Below are 25091 nucleotides of genomic sequence, written 5' to 3' on the forward strand. Positions count from 1 at the left end.
GCGCCCGGGCGCCGCCCCCCCCCTCCTGTAGTCATAAAAAAAAAAAGACGCATGTATGTGCTGCCTCAGGTACCAGGATGCAAGAGTTACATTTTCGGTGCACCAGAACTTTTCCGAAATAAAGGTTTTCATGTTGGCATAACCAAGCCAATTGTCCCCCTGAAAACCACCAACTACGATCCCGACTTCACCTTTTCCACCGACTTCAATGCAATTTGGCAAATCTTGCTGAAATTTCCAAATTTTCTTAGGAAGAGCGGAACAGGGTAATGGTAGTCTTCACTCTTCAGGAACAGGGTAATGGTAGTCTTCAGGAACAGGGTAATGGTTGTCTTCAGGAACAGGGTAACGGTAGTCTTCAGGAATAGGGTAATGATAGTCTTCACTCTTCAGGAACAGGGTAATGGTAGTCGTCACTCTTCAGGAACAGGGTAACGGTAGTCGTCACTCTTCAGGAACAGGGTAATGGTAGTCTTCACTCTTCAGGAACAGGGTAATGGTAGTCTTCACTCTTCAGGAACAGGGTAATGGTAGTCTTCAGGAACAGGGTAATGGTAGTCTTCACTCTTCAGGAACAGGGTAACGGTAGTCTTCAGGAATAGGGTAATGATAGTCTTCACTCTTCAGGAACAGGGTAATGGTAGTCTTCACTCTTCAGGAACAGGGTAATGGTAGTCTTCAGGAACAGGGTAATGGTAGTCTTCACTCTTCAGGAACAGGGTAATGGTAGTCTTCAGGAACAGGGTAATGGTAGTCTTCACTCTTCAGGAACAGGGTAATGGTAGTCTTCACTCTTCAGAAACAGGGTAATGGTAGTCTTCACTCTTCAGAAACAGGGTAACGGTAGTCTTCAGGAACAGGGTAATGGTAGTCTTCAGGAACAGGGTAATGGTAGTCTTCAGGAACAGGGTAGTCTTCACTCTTCAGGAACAGGGTAATGGTAGTCTTCACTCTTCAGGAACAGGGTAACGGTAGTCTTCAGGAACAGGGTAACGGTAGTCTTCAGGAACAGGGTAACGGTAGTCTTCAGGAACAGGGTAACGGTAGTCTTCAGGAACAGGGTAATGGTAGTCTTCACTCTTCAGGAACAGGGTAATGGTAGTCTTCAGGAACAGGGTAGTCTTCACTCTTCAGGAATAGGGTAATAGTTGTCTTCACTCTTCAGAAACAGGGTAATGGTAGTCTTCACTCTTCAGGAACAGGGTGTTGAATGAAGGGGAGAGGGGGAGAGATGAGAGAGATAGAACAGAGAACACAGAGGGGACATATTCCTCTAACACGTGTCATGCGATATTTCAAACTCTCCTTCTCCAGGCGTTCTTGGTTCCCAAAATACAGACATAGGTTTCCTTCAGGAACAGGGTAACAGTAGTCTTCAGGAACAGGGTAATGGTAGTCTTCACTCTTCAGGAACAGGGTAATGGTAGTCTTCACTCTTCAGGAATTGGGTAATGGTAGTCTTCACTCTTCAGGAATCGGGTAATGGTAGTCTTCACTCTTCAGGAACAGGGTAATGGTAGTCTTCAGGAACAGGGTAATGGTAGTCTTCACTCTTCAGGAACAGGGTAATGGTAGTCTTCAGGAACAGGGTAATGGTAGTCTTCACTCTTCAGGAACAGGGTAATGGTAGTCTTCACTCTTCAGGAATCGGGTAATGGTAGTCTTCACTCTTCAGGAACAGGGTAACGGTAGTCTTCACTCTTCAGGAACAGGGTAATGGTAGTCTTCACTCTTCAGGAACAGGGTAATGGTAGTCTTCACTCTTCAGGAACAGGGTAATGGTAGTCTTCACTCTTCAGGAACAGGGTAATGGTAGTCTTCACTCTTCGGGAACAGGGTAATGGTAGTCTTCACTCTTCAGGAACAGGGTAATGGTAGTCTTCACTCTTCAGGAACAGGGTAATGGTAGTCTTCACTCTTCAGGAACAGGGTAACGGTAGTCTTCACTCTTCAGGAACAGGGTAACGGTAGTCTTCACTCTTCAGGAACAGGGATACGGTAGTCTTCACTCTTCAGGAACAGCGTAATGTTAGTCTTCACTCTTCAGGAACAGGGTAACGGTAGTCTTCAGGAACAGCGTAATGGTAGTCTTCACTCTTCAGGAACAGGGTAACGGTAGTCTTCAGGAACAGGGTAATGGTAGTCTTCACTCTTCAGGAATCAGGTAATGGTAGTCTTCACTCTTCAGGAATCGGGTAATGGTAGTCTTCACTCTTCAGGAACAGGGTAATGGTAGTCTTCACTCTTCAGGAACAGGGTAATGGTAGTCTTCACTCTTCAGGAACAGGGTAATGGTAGTCTTCACTCTTCAGGAACAGGGTAATGGTAGTCTTCACTCTTCGGGAACAGGGTAATGGTAGTCTTCACTCTTCAGGAACAGGGTAATGGTAGTCTTCACTCTTCAGGAACAGGGTAACGGTAGTCTTCACTCTTCAGGAACAGGGTAATGGTAGCCTTCACTCTTCAGGAACAGGGTAATGGTAGCCTTCACTCTTCAGGAACAGGGTAATGGTAATCTTCACTCTTCAGGAACAGGGTAACGGTAGTCTTCACTCTTCAGGAACAGGGTAATGGTAGTCTTCACTCTTCAGGAACAGGGTAACGGTAGTCTTCAGGAACAGGGTAACGGTAGTCTTCACTCTTCAGGACCAGGGTAACGGTAGTCTTCACTCTTCAGGAACAGGGTAACGGTAGTCTTCAGGAATAGGGTGATAGTAGCCTCCAGCACTGAATGGGAACCTTGGCTGTGGTAGGTAGTGGCTGTCCTGCCACCATTGATCAAAAACAAAATAACAAACTAACCAGATAAAGACCAACTCCACCCAAACCTGATGTGCCGGTATTTCTTTGGCAGCTAATTTGGTGCCAGGCTGGATTGTTGTATTTCATGCAGAGATTGGCGGTGAGATCTTCCCACCAGAATTCCTAATTCCAATTAATTGCTGACTCAGCCTCCACACAGCCAAATGATGGCGCCTCCCTCTGGCCTTCGACCCAGGAAAATGTAGATCAGTGAAGAATTTGCTTTGAATCTAGGAGCCGGCTAAAAGAGTTAGGAGCCATTTTTTGTAAATCAGCTGCCTGGCACCTAGAACTGCATGTCCGGGGCATCAGGCAATCAGAATTGCTCACACCTGGTGCCAAGCCCAGACTGGGGCAAAAAGTTGGCCTGGACATTTTAGACAGGGCAGCCCAGGCTCCGGTCCTTTTTTTTACCTTACGCCACAATGGTAGAGAAACAACTACTGCAGGGGAAGTCCGGGGGTTGCAAGGCCAGATACAATAATCGGGCATTCCTGAGGGATCTGAATTTTTTTCAATCTCCGGAGAATCACTTAGAAATGGGCACTCGGGGTTCTTCAGGAGGAACCACCATCGTAGAAGCCACAGAGGGTCGCTCGTGGGCGGATACTGTGGAGCTGGTAGAAGATGGAACTGGGTCCGCAGAAGCAGATGACTCTGTCAGGTGTTGCAGCCTATCCACACAGACCGGCGTGTACGGCCCGTCGCGCACCTGCGTGCACGCATGCTCACGGGGATTAGTCTGGCGCAAACCATGACGGGTACTGGCGGGATTGAACACACCACGGCCATTTCCCTGACAGCTGGGGACTGTGATGTAAGGGGGAACCCTGACCTACAGGAAATGCTGGGGATTGTGATGTAAGGGGGGACGCTAGAAACCCTGACTTATAGGGAACTGCTAGGGACTGTCATGTGAGGGGAGACTTTGGGAACCCTGACCTATAGGAAAGTGCTGGGGATTGTGATGTAAGGGGGCACTCTGGGAACCCTGACCTATAGGAAAGTGCTGGGGATTGTGATGTAAGGGGGCACTGGCCCTGTATGGTTCAGGCTCTTCCCCGTGTGTGCCTAAATCCTCATGGTGACTACACTTAGTTTAGTTTTTTCTATATGGAATGGTCAGATTATATTTTGTTTATTTGGTTGATAACGTAACTTGTATTTTTTTTTAAACAAAACATTTGAAAGTTGATAAGGCCGTGTTTGCTGTTCAGCGCTGGCGATAATCCCAGAGCAGAAATCGCCGACCAGCCGATCTTGGCTGTGATCTCCGGCGGGGAGGAGCGCCGTGATCTCTGTGTAAATATTACGATGAGATCCGCAGGATAAATATCAGGACTGTAATACGTTTTATGCAAAGTACGAAGAGCCGCTTGCTCTGCGCATGGCCCGGAACGTTCTATGAGGCATCCGCATCATGCGCAACCCCCCCCAGCCCCCCCCAGCCCCCCCCAGCCTTACATGTATGTGACTGTCCTGGAACATGGCGGGGGATGGACAGAGGTGTCACACTCACAATCCGGCAAGACTTGTTTTGGAGCTTTTCTTCTTTTCATCTGCGGAGGGATCAATCAGAAGGCCCAGGGGTCATAGGTCGCCGCGACCAACCGATCCCCAAATATCCCGCATGACTCAGCGGAAGCAACAATTCTATTGTTTTTAATGATTTTTTTATTTGCAACAATGTAATCTTTCTATTATCTTGTATTTAGAGGGAGTGGAAACGTTTCTGCCTAGAAATGAAAGTCCAGTTTCAGGAAAACTCCACGAGTTTCCCAGTACACCTGAGAATGCACGAGTTTCCCAGTACACCTGAGAATGTACGAGTTTCCCAGTACACCTGAGAATGCACGAGTTTCCCAGTACACCTGAGAATGTACGAGTTTCCCAGTACACCTGAGAATGTACGAGTTTCCCAGTACACCTGAGAATGTACGAGTTTCCCAGTACACCTGAGAATGCACGAGTTTCCCAGTACACCTGAGAATGTACGAGTTTCCCAGTACACCTGAGAATGCACGAGTTTCCCAGTACACCTGAGAATGCACGAGTTTCCCAGTACACCTGAGAATGTACGAGTTTCCCAGTACACCTGAGAATGTACGAGTTTCCCAGTACACCTGAGAATGCACGAGTTTCCCAGTACACCTGAGAATGCACGAGTTTCCCAGTACACCTGAGAATGTACGAGTTTCCCAGTACACCTGAGAATGCACGAGTTTCCCAGTACACCTGAGAATGTACGAGTTTCCCAGTACACCTGAGAATGCACGAGTTTCCCAGTACACCTGAGAATGTACGAGTTTCCCAGTACACCTGAGAATGCACAAGTTTCCCAGTACACCTGAGAATGTACGAGTTTCCCAGTACACCTGAGAATGCACGAGTTTCCCAGTACACCTGAGAATGTACGAGTTTCCCAGTACACCTGAGAATGCACGAGTTTCCCAGTACACCTGAGAATGTACGAGTTTCCCAGTACACCTGAGAATGTACGGTTTTCCCTGTACACCTGAGAATGCACGAGTTTCCCAGTACACCTGAGAATGTACGAGTTTCCCAGTACACCTGAGAATGTACGAGTTTCCCAGTACACCTGAGAATGTACGGTTTTCCCTGTACACCTGAGAATGCACGAGTTTCCCAGTACACCTGAGAATGTACGAGTTTCCCAGTACACCTGAGAATGTACGAGTTTCCCAGTACACCTGAGAATGTACGAGTTTCCCAGTACACCTGAGAATGTACGAGTTTCCCAGTACACCTGAGAATGCACGAGTTTCCCAGTACACCTGAGAATGTACGAGTTTCCCAGTACACCTGAGAATGCACGAGTTTCCCAGTACACCTGAGAATGTACGAGTTTCCCAGTACACCTGAGAATGCACGAGTTTCCCAGTACACCTGAGAATGTACGAGTTTCCCAGTACACCTGAGAATGCACGAGTTTCCCAGTACACCTGAGAATGTACGAGTTTCCCAGTACACCTGAGAATGTACGAGTTTCCCAGTACACCTGAGAATGTACGAGTTTCCCAGTACACCTGAGAATGCACGAGTTTCCCAGTACACCTGAGAATGTACGAGTTTCCCAGTACACCTGAGAATGTACGGTTTTCCCTGTACACCTGAGAATGCACGAGTTTCCCAGTACACCTGAGAATGTACGAGTTTCCCAGTACACCTGAGAATGTACGAGTTTCCCAGTACACCTGAGAATGTACGAGTTTCCCAGTACACCTGAGAATGTACGAGTTTCCCAGTACACCTGAGAATGTACGAGTTTCCCAGTGCACCTGAGAATGTACGAGTTTCCCAGTACACCTGAGAATGCACAAGTTTCCCAGTGCACCTGAGAATGTACGAGTTTCCCAGTACACCTGAGAATGCACGAGTTTCCCAGTACACCTGAGAATGCACGAGTTTCCCAGTACACCTGAGAATGTACGAGTTTTCCAGTACACCTGAGAATGTACGAGTTTCCCAGTACACCTGAGAATGCACGAGTTTCCCAGTACACCTGAGAATGTACCAGTTTCCGAGTACACCTGAGAATGCACGAGTTTCCCAGTACACCTGAGAATGTACGAGTTTCCCAGTACACCTGAGAATGTACGAGTTTCCCAGTACACCTGAGAATGTACGAGTTTCCCAGTACACCTGAGAATGTACGAGTTTCCCAGTACACCTGAGAATGTACGAGTTTCCCAGTACACCTGAGAATGTACGAGTTTCCCAGTACACCTGAGAATGCACGAGTTTCCCAGTACACCTGAGAATGTACGAGTTTCCCAGTACACCTGAAAATGCACGAGTTTCCCAGTACACCTGAGAATGCACGAGTTTCCCAGTACACCTGAGAATGCACCAGTTTCCCAGTACACCTGAGAATGCACCAGTTTCCCAGTACACCTGAGAATGCACCAGTTTCCCAGTACACCTGAGAATGTACGAGTTTCCCAGTACACCTGAGAATGTACGAGTTTCCCAGTACACCTGAGAATGCACGAGTTTCCCAGTACACCTGAGAATGCACGAGTTTCCCAGTACACCTGAGAATGCACGAGTTTCCCAGTACACCTGAGAATGCAAAAGTTTCCCAGTACACCTGAGAATGTACGAGTTTCCCAGTACACCTGAGAATGTGTGAGTTTCCCAGTACACCTGAGAATGTACAAGTTTCCCAGTACACCTGACAATGTACGAGTTTCCCAGTACACCTGAGAATGTACGAGTTTCCCAGTACACCTGAGAATGCACAAGTTTCCCAGTACACCTGAGAATGTACGAGTTTCCCAGTACACCTGAGAATGTACGAGTTTCCCAGTACACCTGAGAATGCACGAGTTTCCCAGTACACCTGAGAATGCACGAGTTTCCCAGTACACCTGAGAATGTACGAGTTTCCCAGTACACCTGAGAATGTACGAGTTTCCCAGTACACCTGAGAATGTACGAGTTTCCCAGTACACCTGAGAATGCACGAGTTTCCCAGTACACCTGAGAATGCACGAGTTTCCCAGTACACCTGAGAATGCACGAGTTTCCCAGTACACCTGAGAATGTACGAGTTTCCCAGTACACCTGAGAATGCACGAGTTTCCCAGTACACCTGAGAATGCACGAGTTTCCCAGTACACCTGAGAATGCATGAGTTTCCCAGTACACCTGAGAATGTACGAGTTTCCCAGTACACCTGAGAATGTACGAGTTTCCCAGTACACCTGAGAATGTACGAGTTTCCCAGTACACCTGAGAATGTACGAGTTTCCCAGTACACCTGAGAATGTACGAGTTTCCCAGTACACCTGAGAATGCACGAGTTTCCCAGTACACCTGAGAATGCACAAGTTTCCCAGTACACCTGAGGATGTACGAGTTTCCCAGTACACCTGAGAATTTACGAGTTTCCCAGTACACCGGAGAATGTACGAGTTTCCCAGTACACCTGAGAATGTACGAGTTTCCCAGTACACCTGAGAATGTACGAGTTTCCCAGTACACCTGAGAATGTACGAGTTTCCCAGTACACCTGAGAATGTACGAGTTTCCCAGTACACCTGAGAATGCACGAGTTTCCCAGTACACCGGAGAATGTACGAGTTTCCCAGTACACCTGAGAATGTACGAGTTTCCCAGTACACCTGAGAATCTACCAGTTTCCCAGTACACCTGAGAATGCACGAGTTTCCCAGTACACCTGAGAATGCACGAGTTTCCCAGTACACCTGAGAATGCACGAGTTTCCCAGTACACCTGAGAATGTACGAGTTTCCCAGTACACCTGAGAATGTACGAGTTTCCCAGTACACCTGAGAATGTACGAGTTTCCCAGTACACCTGAGAATGTACGAGTTTCCCAGTACACCTGAGAATGTACGAGTTTCCCAGTACACCTGAGAATGTACCAGTTTCCCAGTACACCTGAGAATGCACGAGTTTCCCAGTACACCTGAGAATGCACGAGTTTCCCAGTACACCTGAGAATGCACGAGTTTCCCAGTACACCTGAGAATGCACGAGTTTCCCAGTACACCTGAGAATGTACGAGTTTCCCAGTACACCTGAGAATGTACGAGTTTCCCAGTACACCTGAGAATGTACGAGTTTCCCAGTACACCTGAGAATGTACGAGTTTCCCAGTACACCTGAGAATGCACGAGTTTCCCAGTACACCTGAGAATGCACAATTTTCCCAGTACACCTGAGAATTCCCAAGTTTCCAGTACACCTGAGAATGTACGAGTTTCCCAGTACACCTGAGAATGTACGAGTTTCCCAGTACACCTGAGAATGTACGAGTTTCCCAGTACACCTGAGAATGTACCAGTTTCCCAGTACACCTGAGAATGCACGAGTTTCCCAGTACACCTGAGAATGCACGAGTTTCCCAGTACACCTGAGAATGTACGAGTTTCCCAGTACACCTGAGAATGTACGAGTTTCCCAGTACACCTGAGAATGTACGAGTTTCCCAGTACACCTGAGAATGTACGAGTTTCCCAGTACACCTGAGAATGTACGAGTTTCCCAGTACACCTGAGAATGTACGAGTTTCCCAGTACACCTGAGAATGCACGAGTTTCCCAGTACACCTGAGAATGCACAATTTTCCCAGTACACCTGAGAATTCCCAAGTTTCCAGTACACCTGAGAATGTACGAGTTTCCCAGTACACCTGAGAATGTACGAGTTTCCCAGTACACCTGAGAATGCACGAGTTTCCCAGTACACCTGAGAATGTACGAGTTTCCCAGTACACCTGAGAATGCACGAGTTTCCCAGTACACCTGAGAATGTACGAGTTTCCCAGTACACCTGAGAATGTACGAGTTTCCCAGTACACCTGAGAATGTACGAGTTTCCCAGTACACCTGAGAATGTACGAGTTTCCCAGTACACCTGAGAATGTACGAGTTTCCCAGTACACCTGAGAATGCACGAGTTTCCCAGTACACCTGAGAATGCACAATTTTCCCAGTACACCTGAGAATTCCCAAGTTTCCAGTACACCTGAGAATGTACGAGTTTCCCAGTACACCTGAGAATGTACGAGTTTCCCAGTACACCTGAGAATGCACGAGTTTCCCAGTACACCTGAGAATGTACGAGTTTCCCAGTACACCTGAGAATGCACGAGTTTCCCAGTACACCTGAGAATGTACGAGTTTCCCAGTACACCTGAGAATGCACGAGTTTCCCAGTACACCTGAGAATGTACGAGTTTCCCAGTACACCTGAGAATGTACGAGTTTCCCAGTACACCTGAGAATGCACGAGTTTCCCAGTACACCTGAGAATGTACAAGTTTCCCAGTACACCTGAGAATGTACGAGTTTCCCAGTACACCTGAGAATGTACGAGTTTCCCAGTACACCTGAGAATGTACGACTTTCCCAGTACACCTGAGAATTCACCAGTTTCCCAGTACACCTGAGAATGTACGAGTTTCCCAGTACACCTGAGAATGCACGAGTTTCCCAGTACACCTGATAATGCACGAGTTTCCCAGTACACCTGAGAATTCACCAGTTTCCCAGTACACCTGAGAATTCACCAGTTTCCCAGTACACCTGATAATGTACGAGTTTCCCAGTACACCTGAGAATTCCCAAGTTTCCAGTACACCTGAGAATGCACAAGTTTCCCAGTACACCTGAGAATGCACGAGTTTCCCAGTACACCTGAGAATGTACGAGTTTCCCAGTACATCTGAGAATGTGCGAGTTTCCCAGTACACCTGAGAATGTACGAGTTTCCCAGTACACCTGAGAATGCACGAGTTTCCCAGTACACCTGAGAATGCACGAGTTTCCCAGTACACCTGAGAATGTACGAGTTTCCCAGTACACCTGAGAATGCACGAGTTTCCCAGTACACCTGAGAATGCACGAGTTTCCCAGTACACCTGAGAATGCACGAGTTTCCCAGTACACCTGAGAATGCACGAGTTTCCCAGTACACCTGAGAATGCATGAGTTTCCCAGTACACCTGAGAATGTACGAGTTTCCCAGTACACCTGAGAATGTACGAGTTTCCCAGTACACCTGAGAATGTACGAGTTTCCCAGTACACCTGAGAATGCACGAGTTTCCCAGTACACCTGAGAATGCACGAGTTTCCCAGTACACCTGAGAATGCACGAGTTTCCCAGTACACCTGAGAATGTACGAGTTTCCCAGTACACCTGAGAATGTACGACTTTCCCAGTACACCTGAGAATGTACGAGTTTCCCAGTACACCTGAGAATGTACGAGTTTCCCAGTACACCTGAGAATGCACGAGTTTCCCAGTACACCTGAGAATGTACGAGTTTCCCAGTACACCTGAGAATGCACGAGTTTCCCAGTACACCTGAGAATGTACGAGTTTCCCAGTACACCTGAGAATGTACGAGTTTCCCAGTACACCTGAGAATGTACGAGTTTCCCAGTACACCTGAGAATGTACGAGTTTCCCAGTACACCTGAGAATGTACGAGTTTCCCAGTACACCTGAGAATGCACGAGTTTCCCAGTACACCTGAGAATGTACAAGTTTCCCAGTACACCTGAGAATGTACGAGTTTCCCAGTACACCTGAGAATGTACGAGTTTCCCAGTACACCTGAGAATGTACGAGTTTCCCAGTACACCTGAGAATGTACGAGTTTCCCAGTACACCTGAGAATGTACGAGTTTCCCAGTACACCTGAGAATGCACGAGTTTCCCAGTACACCTGAGAATGTACAAGTTTCCCAGTACACCTGAGAATGTACGAGTTTCCCAGTACACCTGAGAATGTACGAGTTTCCCAGTACACCTGAGAATGTACGAGTTTCCCAGTACACCTGAGAATGCACGAGTTTCCCAGTACACCTGAGAATGTACGAGTTTCCCAGTACACCTGAGAATGTACGAGTTTCCCAGTACACCTGAGAATGCACGAGTTTCCCAGTACACCTGAGAATGTACGAGTTTCCCAGTACACCTGAGAATGCACGAGTTTCCCAGTACACCTGAGAATGTACCAGTTTCCCAGTACACCTGAGAATGTGCGAGTTTCCCAGTACACCTGAGAATGCATGAGTTTCCCAGTACACCTGAGAATGCACGAGTTTCCCAGTACACCTGAGAATGTACGAGTTTCCCAGTACACCTGAGAATGCACGAGTTTCCCAGTACACCTGAGAATGCACGAGTTTCCCAGTACACCTGAGAATGCACGAGTTTCCCAGTACACCTGAGAATGTACGAGTTTCCCAGTACACCTGAGAATGCACGAGTTTCCCAGTACACCTGAGAATGTACGAGTTTCCCAGTACACCTGAGAATGTACGAGTTTCCCAGTACACCTGAGAATGCACGAGTTTCCCAGTACACCTGAGAATGTACGAGTTTCCCAGTACACCTGAGAATGCACGAGTTTCCCAGTACACCTGAGAATGCACGAGTTTCCCAGCACATGGACCATAGGGTGAGTACATGGACCATAAGGGGGAGTACATGGACCATAGGGGGGAGTACATGGACCATAGGGTAAACACATGGACCATAGGGTGAGTACATGGACCATAGGGGGGAGTACATGGACCATAGGGTGAGTACATGGACTAAAGGTTGAGTACAAGGACCATAGGGTGAGTACATGGACCATAGGGGGAGTACATGGACCATTGGGTGAGTACATGGACCATAGGGTGAGCACATGGACCATAGGATGAGTACATGGACCATAGGGGGGAGTACATGGACCATAGGGGGAGTACATGGACCCAAGGGGGAGTACATGGACCATAGGGTGAGTACAAGGACCATAGGGGTGAGTACATGGACCATAGGGTGAGTACATGGACCCAAGGGGGAGTACATGGACCATAGGGTGAGTACAAGGACCATAGGGGTGAGTACATGGACCATAGGGTGAGTACATGGACCATAGGGTGAGTACATGGACCATAGGGGGGAGTACATGGACCATAAGGGGAGTACATGGACCATAGGGTGAGCACATGGACCATAGGGGGAGTACATGGACCATAGGATGAGTACATGGACCATAGGGGGAGTACATGGACCATAGGGGGAGTACACGGACCATAGGGGGAGTACATGGACCATAGGGGGGAGTACATGGACCATAGGGGGGAGTACATGGACCATAGGGGGAGTACACGGACCATAGGGGGAGTACATGGACCATAGGGGGGAGTACATGGACCATAGGGGGGAGGACATGGACCATAGGGGGGGTACATGGACCATAGGGTGAGTACATGGACCATAGGATGAGCACATGGACCATAGGGGGGAGTACATGGACCATAGGGGGGAGTACATGGACCATAGGGGGAGAACATGGACCATAAGGGGAGTACATAGACCATAGGGTGAATACATGGACCATAGGGGGAGTACATGGACCATAGGGTGAGTACATGGACCATAGGGGTGAGTACAAGGACCATAGGGTGAGTACAAGGACCATAGGGGGAGTACAAGGACCATAGGGTGAGTACAAGGACCATAGGGGTGAGTACATGGACCATAGGGCGAGTACATGGACCATAGGGTGAGTACAAGGACCATAGGGTGAGTACAAGGACCATAGGGTGAGTACAAGGACCATAGGGGTGAGTACATGGACCATAGGGCGAGTACATGGACCATAGGGTGAGTACATGGACCATAGGGGGAGTACATGGACCATAGGGTGAGTACATGGACCATAGGGGGGAGGACATGGACCATAGGGGGGAGTACATGGACCATAGGGGGAGTACATGGACCATAGGGTGAGTACATGGACCATAGGGGGAGTACATGGACCATAGGGTGAGTACATGGACCATTGGGTGAGTACATGGACCATAGGGTGAGTACATGGACCATAGGGGTGAGTACATGGACCATAGGGTGAGTACAAGGACCATAGGGTGAGTACAAGGACCATAGGGGTGAGTACATGGACCATAGGGCGAGTACATGGACCATAGGGTGAGTACAAGGACCATAGGGTGAGTACAAGGACCATAGGGGTGAGTACATGGACCATAGGGCGAGTACATGGACCATAGGGTGAGTACATGGACCATAGGGTGAGTACATGGACCATAGGGTGGGTACATGGACCATAGGGGGAGTACAAGGACCATAGGGTGAGTACAAGGACCATAGGGGTGAGTACATGGACCATAGGGCGAGTACATGGACCATATGGTGAGTACATGGACCATAGGGTGAGTACATGGAGCATAGGGTGGGTACATGGACCATAGGGGGAGTACATGGACCATAGGGTGAGTACAAGGACCATAGGGTGAGTACAAGGACCATAGGGTGAGTACAAGGACCATAGGGTGAGTACATGAACCATAGGGGGAGTACATGGACCATAGGGTGAGTACAAGGACCATAGGGTGAGTACAAGGACCATAGGGTGAGTACAAGGACCATAGGGTGAGTACATGAACCATAGGGGGAGTACATGGACCATAGGGTGAGTACAAGGACCATAGGGTGAGTACAAGGACCATAGGGTGAGTACAAGGACCATAGGGTGAGTACAAGGACCATAGGGGTGAGTACATGGACCATAGGGCGAGTACATGGACCATAGGGTGAGTACATGGACCATAGGGGGAGTACATGGACCATAGGGTGAGTACATGGACCATAGGGGGGAGGACATGGACCATAGGGGGGAGTACATGGACCATAGGGGGAGTACATGGACCATAGGGTGAGTACATGGACCATAGGGGGAGTACATGGACCATAGGGTGAGTACATGGACCATTGGGTGAGTACATGGACCATAGGGTGAGTACATGGACCATAGGGGTGAGTACATGGACCATAGGGTGAGTACAAGGACCATAGGGTGAGTACAAGGACCATAGGGGTGAGTACATGGACCATAGGGCGAGTACATGGACCATAGGGCGAGTACAAGGACCATAGGGTGAGTACAAGGACCATAGGGGTGAGTACATGGACCATAGGGCGAGTACATGGACCATAGGGTGAGTACATGGACCATAGGGTGAGTACAAGGACCATAGGGGTGAGTACATGGACCATAGGGCGAGTACATGGACCATAGGGTGAGTACATGGACCATAGGGTGAGTACATGGACCATAGGGTGGGTACATGGACCATAGGGGGAGTACAAGGACCATAGGGTGAGTACAAGGACCATAGGGGTGAGTACATGGACCATAGGGCGAGTACATGGACCATATGGTGAGTACATGGACCATAGGGTGAGTACATGGAGCATAGGGTGGGTACATGGACCATAGGGGGAGTACACGGACCATAGGGGGGAGTACATGGACCATAGGGTGAGTACAAGGACCATAGGGTGAGTACAAGGACCATAGGGTGAGTACAAGGACCATAGGGTGAGTACATGAACCATAGGGGGAGTACATGGACCATAGGGTGAGTACAAGGACCATAGGGTGAGTACAAGGACCATAGGGTGAGTACAAGGACCATAGGGTGAGTACATGAACCATAGGGGGAGTACATGGACCATAGGGTGAGTACAAGGACCATAGGGTGAGTACAAGGACCATAGGGTGAGTACAAGGACCATAGGGTGAGTACAAGGACCATAGGGTGAGTACATGAACCATAGGGGGAGTACATGGACCATAGGGTGAGTACAAGGACCATAGGGTGAGTACAAGGACCATAGGGTGAGTACAAGGACCATAGGGTGAGTACAAGGACCATAGGGTGAGTACAAGGACCATAGGGTGAGTACATGGATTGAAAACTGGCTACAATGGGGAGCTCATAGGTTGGTGATAAATGATATTTGATGGTGATACTCGGATTGGTCGGGGGGGTATTGGGGTCCCCCGGGGTTCTGTGCTGGGACCAATCCTATTTAATTTGTTCATAAAATGACATGCATTAAAAAGGGGATTGATTCCAGAGATATAAGGACAATTCTCACGCTCTACAAGACTCTGGTCCGGCCGCACCTGGAGTATGCCGTCCAGTTCTGTGCACCAGTCCTCAGGAAGGATGTACTGGAAATGGAGAGAGTACAAAGGAGGACAACAAAGCTAATAAAGGGTCTGGAGGAGGAATGGAGGATATTAGTGGTGAGGAAAGGGGAGGAGCTCTGAACGTATTCTCTCTGGAGAAGAGACGGGGGAGGGGAGAGGATTTCACAAATACCGGACTGGTGACCCCACAATAGCGAGAAAACTTTTTCGCAGAAAGGGAGTTTAGTAAGACACGTGGCCACTCATTAAAATGAGAAGAAAAAAGGTTTAACCTTAAAACTATGTAGAGGGTTCTTTACTGTAAGAGCGGCAAGGATGTGGAATTCCCTTCCACAGGCGGTGGTCTCAGCGGGGGATTAGATTAGATAATCACCTGAACGACCACAACATACAGAGATATACAATGTAACACTGACATCTCATCACACACAGAGGGAGGGGCTTGTATCTTTTTTCAATCTCACCTTCTATGTAACTATGTAATACTATGTACCGTATTTATCGGCGTATACCGCGCACTATTTTGCCCTGAAAATCAGGGCAAAATCGTGGGTGCGCGGTATACGCCGATACCCGCTTTCCCGCCACGAGTTTGAATACTGCGCCGGCATATACCGAGCGCAGTACACTCGTGTATCTTCGGGCAGTCTCGGCACTTCTCGCGCGCTGACGTCCTGAGCGTACAGGACGTCAGCGCGAGAGTTGCCGAGCCTGCCCGACGATACACGAGTGTACTGCGCTCTGTATATGTCGGCGCAGTATTGAAACTAGGCGCGGGAAACGAGCAGGGAGGACGCGAGGACGCCGCAGAAGGACGCCGGACCCGACGAAGAGGACACCCGAAGCCGCAGAAGGACTCCGGACCCAACGAAGAGGACCCCCGGAAGCCGCAGACGGACGCCGGACCCGACGAAGAGGACACCCGAAGCCGCAGACGGACTCCGGACCCGACGAAGAGGACACCCGGAAGCCGCAGACGGACGCCGGACCCGACGAAGAGGACACCCGGAAGCCGCAGACGGACGCCGGACCCGACGAAGAGGACACCCGAAGCCGCAGACGGACGCCGGACCCGACGAAGAGGACACCCGAAGCCGCAGACGGACGCCGGACCCGACGAAGAGGACACCCGGAAGCCGCAGACGGACGCCGGACCCGACGAAGAGGACACCCGGAAGCCGCAGAAGGACGCCGGACCCGACGAAGAGGACACCCGGAAGCCGCAGACGGACGCCGGACCCGACGAAGAGGACACCCGAAGCCGCAGAAGGACGCCGGACCCGACGAAGAGGACACCCGGAAGCCGCAGACGGACGCCGGACCCGACGAAGAGGACACCCGGAAGCCGCAGACGGACGCCGGACCCGACGAAGACGACACCCGGAAGCCGCAGAAGGACGCCGGACCCGACGAAGAGGACACCCGGAAGCCGCAGACGGACGCCGGACCCGACGAAGAGGACACCCGAAGCCGCAGACGGACGCCGGACCCGACGAAGAGGACACCCGGAAGCCGCAGACGGACGCCGGACCCGACGAAGAGGACACCCGGAAGCCGCAGAAGGACGCCGGACCCGACGAAGAGGACACCCGGAAGCCGCAGACGGACGCCGGACCCGACGAAGAGGACACCCGAAGCCGCAGACGGACGCCGGACCCGACGAAGAGGACACCCGGAAGCCGCAGACGGACGCCGGACCCGACGAAGAGGACACCCGGAAGCCGCAGACGGACGCCGGACCCGACGAAGAGGACACCCGGAAGCCGCAGAAGGACGCCGGACCCGACGAAGAGGACACCCGGAAGCCGCAGACGGACGCCGGACCCGACGAAGAGGACACCCGGAAGCCGCAGAACGACGCCGGACCCAACGAGGCCGCCGATGGACGCCGCGCAAGACACCAAAACTATAAGTACAAAAAAAACTTTTTTTCCACAGGATTCGGGGCAACATTAGGGGTGCGCGGTATACGCGGGAGCGCGGTATACCGCGATAAATACAGTAACTATGTAATACTATGTAACTATGTAATACTATGTAACTATGTAATACTATGTAACTATGTAACCTGCCAGAGCCGTAGCTTGAAGTTTGTGGCCCCCGATGCAAAAGTTGACCTGGGCCCCTGAGCTGTTCTCACCCTGTGCTTCTCTCCAATCAGGAAATGGCTCGCAGCTTGTCCCCAGCCAATGAGAACGGAGGGGGTGTGGACCGTGGAAGGCAAAGTGGAAGCCCAGTACTGGAGCGTGGCTGTGGGGCCCTTGGGCAGATCAGACTTTGTGGAGGATATCATAATATGACAGGGAGGCTGCAGGGGGGCCCCTGGAGCTCGGGGTGGGGTTGCGACTGTGACCCCTGCAACCCTTTAGGCTACGCCCATGTAAGCTGCGAGTGCACGAGTTTCCGAGTACGCTGGCGAATGTTACCTACTGTAAATCATACAAAAAATAAAATAAAACATAAATTAACTGAACAAGAGGAATCTTAATAAAAAGAAAAAAAAAAAAGTCCCCGTGTACTGACGAAAGGCACGTGACACTGGCATAACGCGTAAGGGGGTGGAGCCAGTGACATCAGCACATTTCCCGGACCATTTGTTCAGATGACAGTCGCATAGTGATACACTTTACAGAGACATTGCATAAGTGTGTCTCTGCGGTGCGCCAGTGATAGTGCGCAGGGTAATGTGAGTGGCATTTTAATTGGTTTAAAAGTGATATAAGATTTGCAGTAAAACACCGTGATGGCGTTATTATATTCTGCTTACGAGGCAATAAACCTTGGCCCAGATTCAGGTAGCCTTGCGCTTTTTTTACGTAGGCACAGGGCACCGTTTTTGCCCTGCGCCCCCGCAAATTTTCTGCGCTACCCGCGATTCACGGAGCAGAAGCTCTGTAAATTGCGCGGGCGCGCCGGCAAAATGCCCGGCGTAAGCGCGCGCAATTTAAATGATCCCGTAGGGGGCGGGAATCATTTAAATTAGGCGCGTTCCCGCGCCGAGCGTAGAGCGCATGCTCCGTCGGGAAACTTTCCCGACGTGCATTGCGGCAAATGACGTCGCAAGGACGTCATTTGCTTCAAAGTGAACTTGAATGGCGTCCAGCGCCATTCACGAATCACTTACGCAAAGTACGTAAAATTCAAATTTCGAAGCGGGAACGACGGGTATACGTAACATTGGCTGCCCCTGCTAATAGCAGGGGCAGCCTTATGCAAAAAACGCCGTACGGAAATGACGTAAATTGCGTACGCAGGGCTCACGCAACGTTGTGAATCGGCGTTAGTATGCAATTTGCATACTATACACTGAGCACAACGGGAACGCCCCCTAGCGGCCATCGCAAGAATGCAGCCTAAGATATGAGGGCATAAGAGCCTTATCCCGCGCAGATCTTAGGCTGCAGTCGGTGTAACGAGGTTCCTGAATCGGGAGCATTCGTTACGCCGGGGCAAGTAAGCAATTGCGCTGTGTAACCTATGGTTACACGGGCGCAATTGCTTCTTGAATCTGGGCCCTTGTGTATACACGAGAAGAAAGATACTGTATAAAAAATAAATAAAAAATGTATATATAAAAAAGAATAAAGGTGTACAGAGAGACGGATTCACACCAGGAAATGGGAAAGGCCCAATCAGAATTATTCCCCTTATAAGACAAATTAATAAGGACTTTTTATAAGTTGGACAATTAATTTTTATTGCAATTTTATTTAAAAAAAAATGTTTTACTTTGCACGTGGGTTTAATTTTTTTTTATTTATTTTTTTGGTGTACAGAGTTTATAGAGACAGAGAATGTTTTTAAATACACAGGTTGATGTTTAAAGGTAATAATATATATATTTTTTCTAGATATTTGGAGAAAATTTCCAGAACAGGGGACAAAAAAATAAAAATAAAATATTATTTTTGTTCAGTTATTTAATCTTTAATTTAGTTTATGATTTTAGTTTATTATTGGGTAACATTTGCAGCGCAGCGCTATATGATTTTGATACATGTAAAAAAAAAAAAAAATTGATAGTGATATAAAAAAATTTCTGCAATAAATAGATACAGTAAATAAATCATTTAATTCATTAAATAATTAAAATTTAATAATTATTAAATGAAATTATATAACTATTAATTAATTAACTATTATTATAATATTAATTATTTAATTATTAAATTAAATAATTAATACGCAATTAAATAAATACATGTATTGAGTGTTTTTAAATACGCAGGTTGATGTTTAACGGTAACAATATTTTTTTTTCTAGATAATTGAAGAAAATTTCCAGAACAGGGGGACAAAAAAAATAAAAAAACATATTATTTTTGTTCAGTTATTTCATCTTTAATTTAGTTTATGAATTCAGTTTATTATTGGGTAACATTTGCAGCGCAGCGCTATATGATTTTGATACATGTAAAAAATTAAAAAAATTGATAGTGATATAAAAATGCCTGCAATAAATAGATACAGTAAATAAATCATTTAATTCATTAAATAATTAAAATTAAATAATTATTAAATGAAATAATATAATTATTAATTATTATTATTATTATAATAATATTAATTATTTAATTATTAAATTAAATAATTAATACACAATTAAATAAATAAATGTATTGAGTGTTTTTAAATACACAGGTTGATGTTTAACGGTAACAATATTTTTTTTTCTAGATAATTGGAGAAAATTTCCAGAACAGGGGGGACAAAAAAATTAAAAATAAAATATTATTTTTGTTCAGTTATTTCATCTTTATTTTAGTTTATGATTTGAGTTTATTATTGGGTAACATTTGCAGCGCAGCGCTATATGATTTTGATACATGTAAAAAAAAATAAAAAAAATGATAGTGATATAAAAAAATTCCTGCAATAAATAAAATGGAAAATTTCCAAAACAGGGGACAAAAAAAATAAAAATAAAATAATATTTTTGTTCAGTTATTTCATCTTTAATTTAGTTTATGATTTGAGTTTATTATTGGGTAACATTTGCAGCGCAGCGCGATATGATTTTGATACATGTAAAAAAAAAAATGATAGTGATATAAAAAAATTCCTGCAATAAATAGATACAGTAAATACATCATTTTATTCATTAAATAATTAATACACAATTAAATAAATAAATGTATTGATTGTTTTTAAATGCACAGGTTGATGTTTAATGGTAATAATATAGTTTTTTTTTAGATAATTGGAGAAAATTTCCAGAACAGGGGACAAGAAAATTAAAATAAAATAACATTTTTGTTCAGTTATTTCATTTTTAATTTAGTTTATGATTTCAGATTATTATTGGGTAACATTTGCAGCGCAGCGCTATATGATTTTGATACATGTAAAAAAAAACAAAAAAAATTTGATAGTGATATAAAAAAATTCCTGCAATAAATAGATACAGTAAATAAATCATTTAATTCATTAAATAATTAAAATTAAATAATTATTAAATGAAATAATATAATTATTAATTAATTATTATTATTATTATTATTATAATATTAATTATTTAATTATTAAATTAAATAATTAATACATAATTAAATAAATAAATGTATTGAGTGTTTTTAAATACACAGGCTGATGTTTAACGGTAATAAAAAAAATTCTAGATAATTGGAGAAAATTTCCAGAACAGGGGACAAAAAAATAAAAATAAAATATTATTTTTGTTCAGTTATTTAATCTTTAATTTAGTTTATGATTTCAGTTTATTATTGGGTAACAATTGCAGCGCAGCTCTATATGATTTTGATACATGTAAAAAAAAAAAAAATTGATAGTGATATAAAAAAATTCCTGCAATAAATAGATACAGTAAATAAATCATTTAATTCATTAAATAATTAAAATTAAATAATTAAATAATTATTAAATGAAATAATATAATTATTAATTATTATTATTATTATAATATTAATTATTTAATTATTAAATTAAATAATTAATACACAATTAAATAAATAAATGTATTGAGTGTTTTTAAATACGCAGGTTGATGTTTAACAGTAACAATAATTTTTTTCTAGATAATTGGAGAAAATTTCCAGAACAGGGGGACAAAAAAAAAATAAAAAAAAATATTATTTATGTTCAGTTATTTCATCTTTAATTTAGTTTATGATTTCAGTTTATTATTGGATAACTATAGCAGCGCAGTACTATATGATTTTGATACATGTAAAAAATAAAAAATAAAAAAATTGATAGTGATATAAAAATGCCTGCAATAAATAGATACGGTAAATAAATAATTGAATTCATTAAATAATTAATACACAATTAAATAAATAAATGTATTGAGTGTTTTTAAATACACAGGTTGATGTTTAATGGTAATAATATATATATATATTTTTTTTAGATAATTGGAGAAAATTTCCAGAACAGGGGACAAAAAAATAAAAATAAAATATTATTTTTGTTCAGGTATTTAATCTTTAATTTAGTTTATGATTTCAGTTTATTATTGGGTAACATTTGCAGCGCAGCGCTATATGATTTTGATACATGTAAAAAAAAAAAATTGATAGTGATATAAAAAAATTCCTGCAATAAATAGATACAGTAAATAAATCATTTAATTCATTAAATAATTAAAATTAAATAATTATTAAATGAAATAATATAATTATTAATTAATTATTATTATTATTATTATTATTATAATATTAATTATTTAATTTTTACATTAAATAATTAATACGCAATTAAATAAATAAATGTATTGAGTGTTTTTAAATACGTAGGTTGATGTTTAACAGTAACAATATTTTTTTTCTAGATAATTGGAGAAAATTTCCAGAACAGGGGGACAAAAAAAATAAAAAAAAATATTATTTATGTTCAGTCATTTCATCTTTAATTTAGTTTATGTTTTAAGTTTATTATTGGGTAACAATTGCAGCGCAGCGCCTTATGACTTTGATACATGTAAAAAAAAAAAATTGATAGTGATATAAAAAAATTCCTGCAATAAATAGATACAGTAAATAAATAATTTAATTCATTAAATAATGAATACACAATTAAATAAATAAATGTATTGAGTGTTTTTAAATACACAGGTTGGTGTTTAATAGACTAACATGGAGAGCTGTTTTTAAGCTGCAAAAAAAGCTCAGAAAAGTGGCTGTAAAAACGTCCATGGAAATGAAGCCTAACGGTAATAATATTTTTTTTCTAGATAATTGGAGAAAATTTCCAGAACAGGGGACGGAAAAAAAAATAAAAAAAATATTATTTTTGTTCAGTTATTTCATCTTTAATTTAGTTTGTGATTTCAGTTTATTATTGGGTAACAATTGCAGCGCAGCGCTATATGATTTTGATACATGTAAAAAAAAATAAAAAAATTGATAGTGATATAAAAATGCCTGCAATAAATAGATACAGTAAATAAATAATTTAATTAATTAAATAATTAAAATTAAATAATTAAATAATTATTAAATTAAATAATATAATTATTAATTAATTATTATAATTATTATTATAATAATATTAATTATTTAAATAATTAAATAATGATTTAATTATTACATTAAAATAATTAAATACACAATTAAATAAATAAATGTTTTCTTTTATCTATATACTTTAGTGCCCCTTATTCCACAACGCAGGAAGTCTGGTTGGTACGTCCTTACCCAATCTATGGGGGATTGATGTGACCAGAAGGCTCAGCCCTGGGGGGGGGCAGGGGGCAACCTCCCCCCCCCCCCCACCCGGTGTCACCACATTTGTAGGATTCCATTACAAGAGTGATTGACATTTCTGCAAGACAATACAGGCAGGCATGGACATGGTGGGGGGGGGGGGGGGGGCGGGGGTTGGGTCATCTACATCTAAAATGTTCATAATTGGTGTCCAGGGTGGAAAATCAGATAAATGTGGATGGAGAATAATGAGGACAATAAAAGCCTTCTGTGATATCAGGGGGGCGATCCCGAGGATGGAAACTACGAGGAGAGACTCGCCCTCCATCCGGAACATTGCAATACATTCTATGAAGGCTCTGATATTTACAGCACCCCCTGAGGAAGCCCCATTATAGGGCGAAACCTGTTGGGAAGCACACCATAGTGCTGTACCTTAAAGGACTGTACTGTATGAGTCTTTCCTTAATGCAATTGTGTTGTTTTTATGTATTAATAAACTTTATTATTTTTAAATAATTTTTTTTTTAGTTGATTTAACCACTTAAGACCCGGACCTTTAGGCAGCTAAAGGACCCGGCCAATTTTTGCGATTCGGCACTGCGACGCTTTAACTGACGATTGCGCGGTCGTGCGACGTGGCTCCCAAACAAAATCGGCGTCCTTTTTTTCCCCACAAATAGAGCTTTCTTTTGGTGGTATTTGATCGCCTCTGCGGTTTTTATTTTTTGCGCTATAAACAAAAAATAGAGCGACAATTTTGAAAAAAAGTCAATATTTTTTACATTTTATCCCTCAAAAATATTTAACATTTAATTTTTTTTCCTCAGTTTAGGCCGATACGTATTCTTCTACCTATTTTTGGTAAAAAAAAATCACAATAAGCGTTTATCGATTGGTATGCGCAAAATTTATAGCGGAATAGGGGATAGTTTTATTGCATTTTTATTAATATTTTTTTTTTTACTAGTAATGGCGGCGATCAGCGATTTTTTCCCTGACTGCGACATTACGGCGGACACTTCGGACAATTTTGACACATTTTTGGGACCATTGTCATTTTCACAGCAAAAAATGCTATAAAAATACACTGGGCTAGATTCAGGTAGCCGGGCGCATTGTTACGGCGGCGTAGCGTATCGTATTTACGCTACGCCGCCGTAAATCAGAGAGGCAAGTGCTCTATTCACAAAGCACTTGCCTCCTAAGTTACGGCGGCGTAGTGTAAATGGGGCCGGCGTAAGCGCGCCTAATGAGGATGAGGGGGCGTGTTTTATGTAAATAGTTGGTGACCCGACGTGATTGACGTTTTTTACGAACGGCGCATGCCGTGTACATATCCCAGCGTGCATTGCTCCAAAGTATGCCGCAAGGCCGTATTGGTTTCGAAGTGAACGTAAATTACGTCCAGCCCTATTCGCGAACGACTTACGCAAACGACGTAAAAAATTAAAAATTCGACGCGGGAACGACGGCCATACTTAACATTGCGTACGCCTCATAGAAGCAGGAGCAACGTTACGCCGGAAAAGCCTTACGCAAACGACGTAAAAAAATTCCAACGGGCGCACGTACGTTTGTGAATCGGCGTATCGAGGTCATTAGCATATTCTACGCCGAAATCGACGGAAGCGCCACCTAGCGGCCAGCGTAAATATGCACCCTAAGATACGACGGCGTAAGAGACTCACGCCAGTCGGATCTTAGCCTAATTTGGGCGTATCTAGTTTTCTGAATACAGAAAGAAGATACGCCGGCGCAGCTTTGAATTTACGCGGCGTATCTATAGATACGCCGGCGTAAATTCTTGCTGAATCTAGCCCACTGATTACTGTGAAAATGACACTGGCAGTGAAGGGGTTAACCACTAGGGGGGCGCTAAAGGGGTTAAGTGTGACCTCATCTGTGTTTCTAACTGTAGGGGGGCGGGGCTGGACGTGTGACGTCATTGATCGTCTTTCCCTATATCAGGGAACAGACGATCACTGACAGCGCCACAATGAAGAACGGAGAAGGTGCGTTTACACTCACCTCTCCCCGTTCTTCAGCTCCGGTGACCGATCGCGGGACAGCGACGGCGATCGGGTCCGCGGGCGTGGTCACGGGGCATCTTTG

General features: G+C 44.7%; 1 protein-coding gene across 1 annotated transcript in view; it reads right to left on the minus strand.

The window, feature by feature from the left end:
- Positions 1–947: 947 nt before the first annotated feature.
- Positions 948–25091, minus strand: part of LOC120946272 (extensin-like) — a 46076-nt gene continuing 21932 nt past the window's right edge. The window contains exons 2-3 of the mRNA XM_040361099.1: positions 1497–1607; positions 948–1128 (exon numbers count right to left, since the gene is read on the minus strand). Of these exons, the coding sequence (XP_040217033.1) occupies positions 948–1128; positions 1497–1607 (292 nt within the window). The remainder of the gene's footprint in view (positions 1129–1496; positions 1608–25091) is intronic.

This window comes from Rana temporaria, chromosome 7 (genome assembly GCF_905171775.1).
Source record: "Rana temporaria chromosome 7, aRanTem1.1, whole genome shotgun sequence".
Classification (NCBI taxonomy): domain Eukaryota; kingdom Metazoa; phylum Chordata; class Amphibia; order Anura; family Ranidae; genus Rana; species Rana temporaria.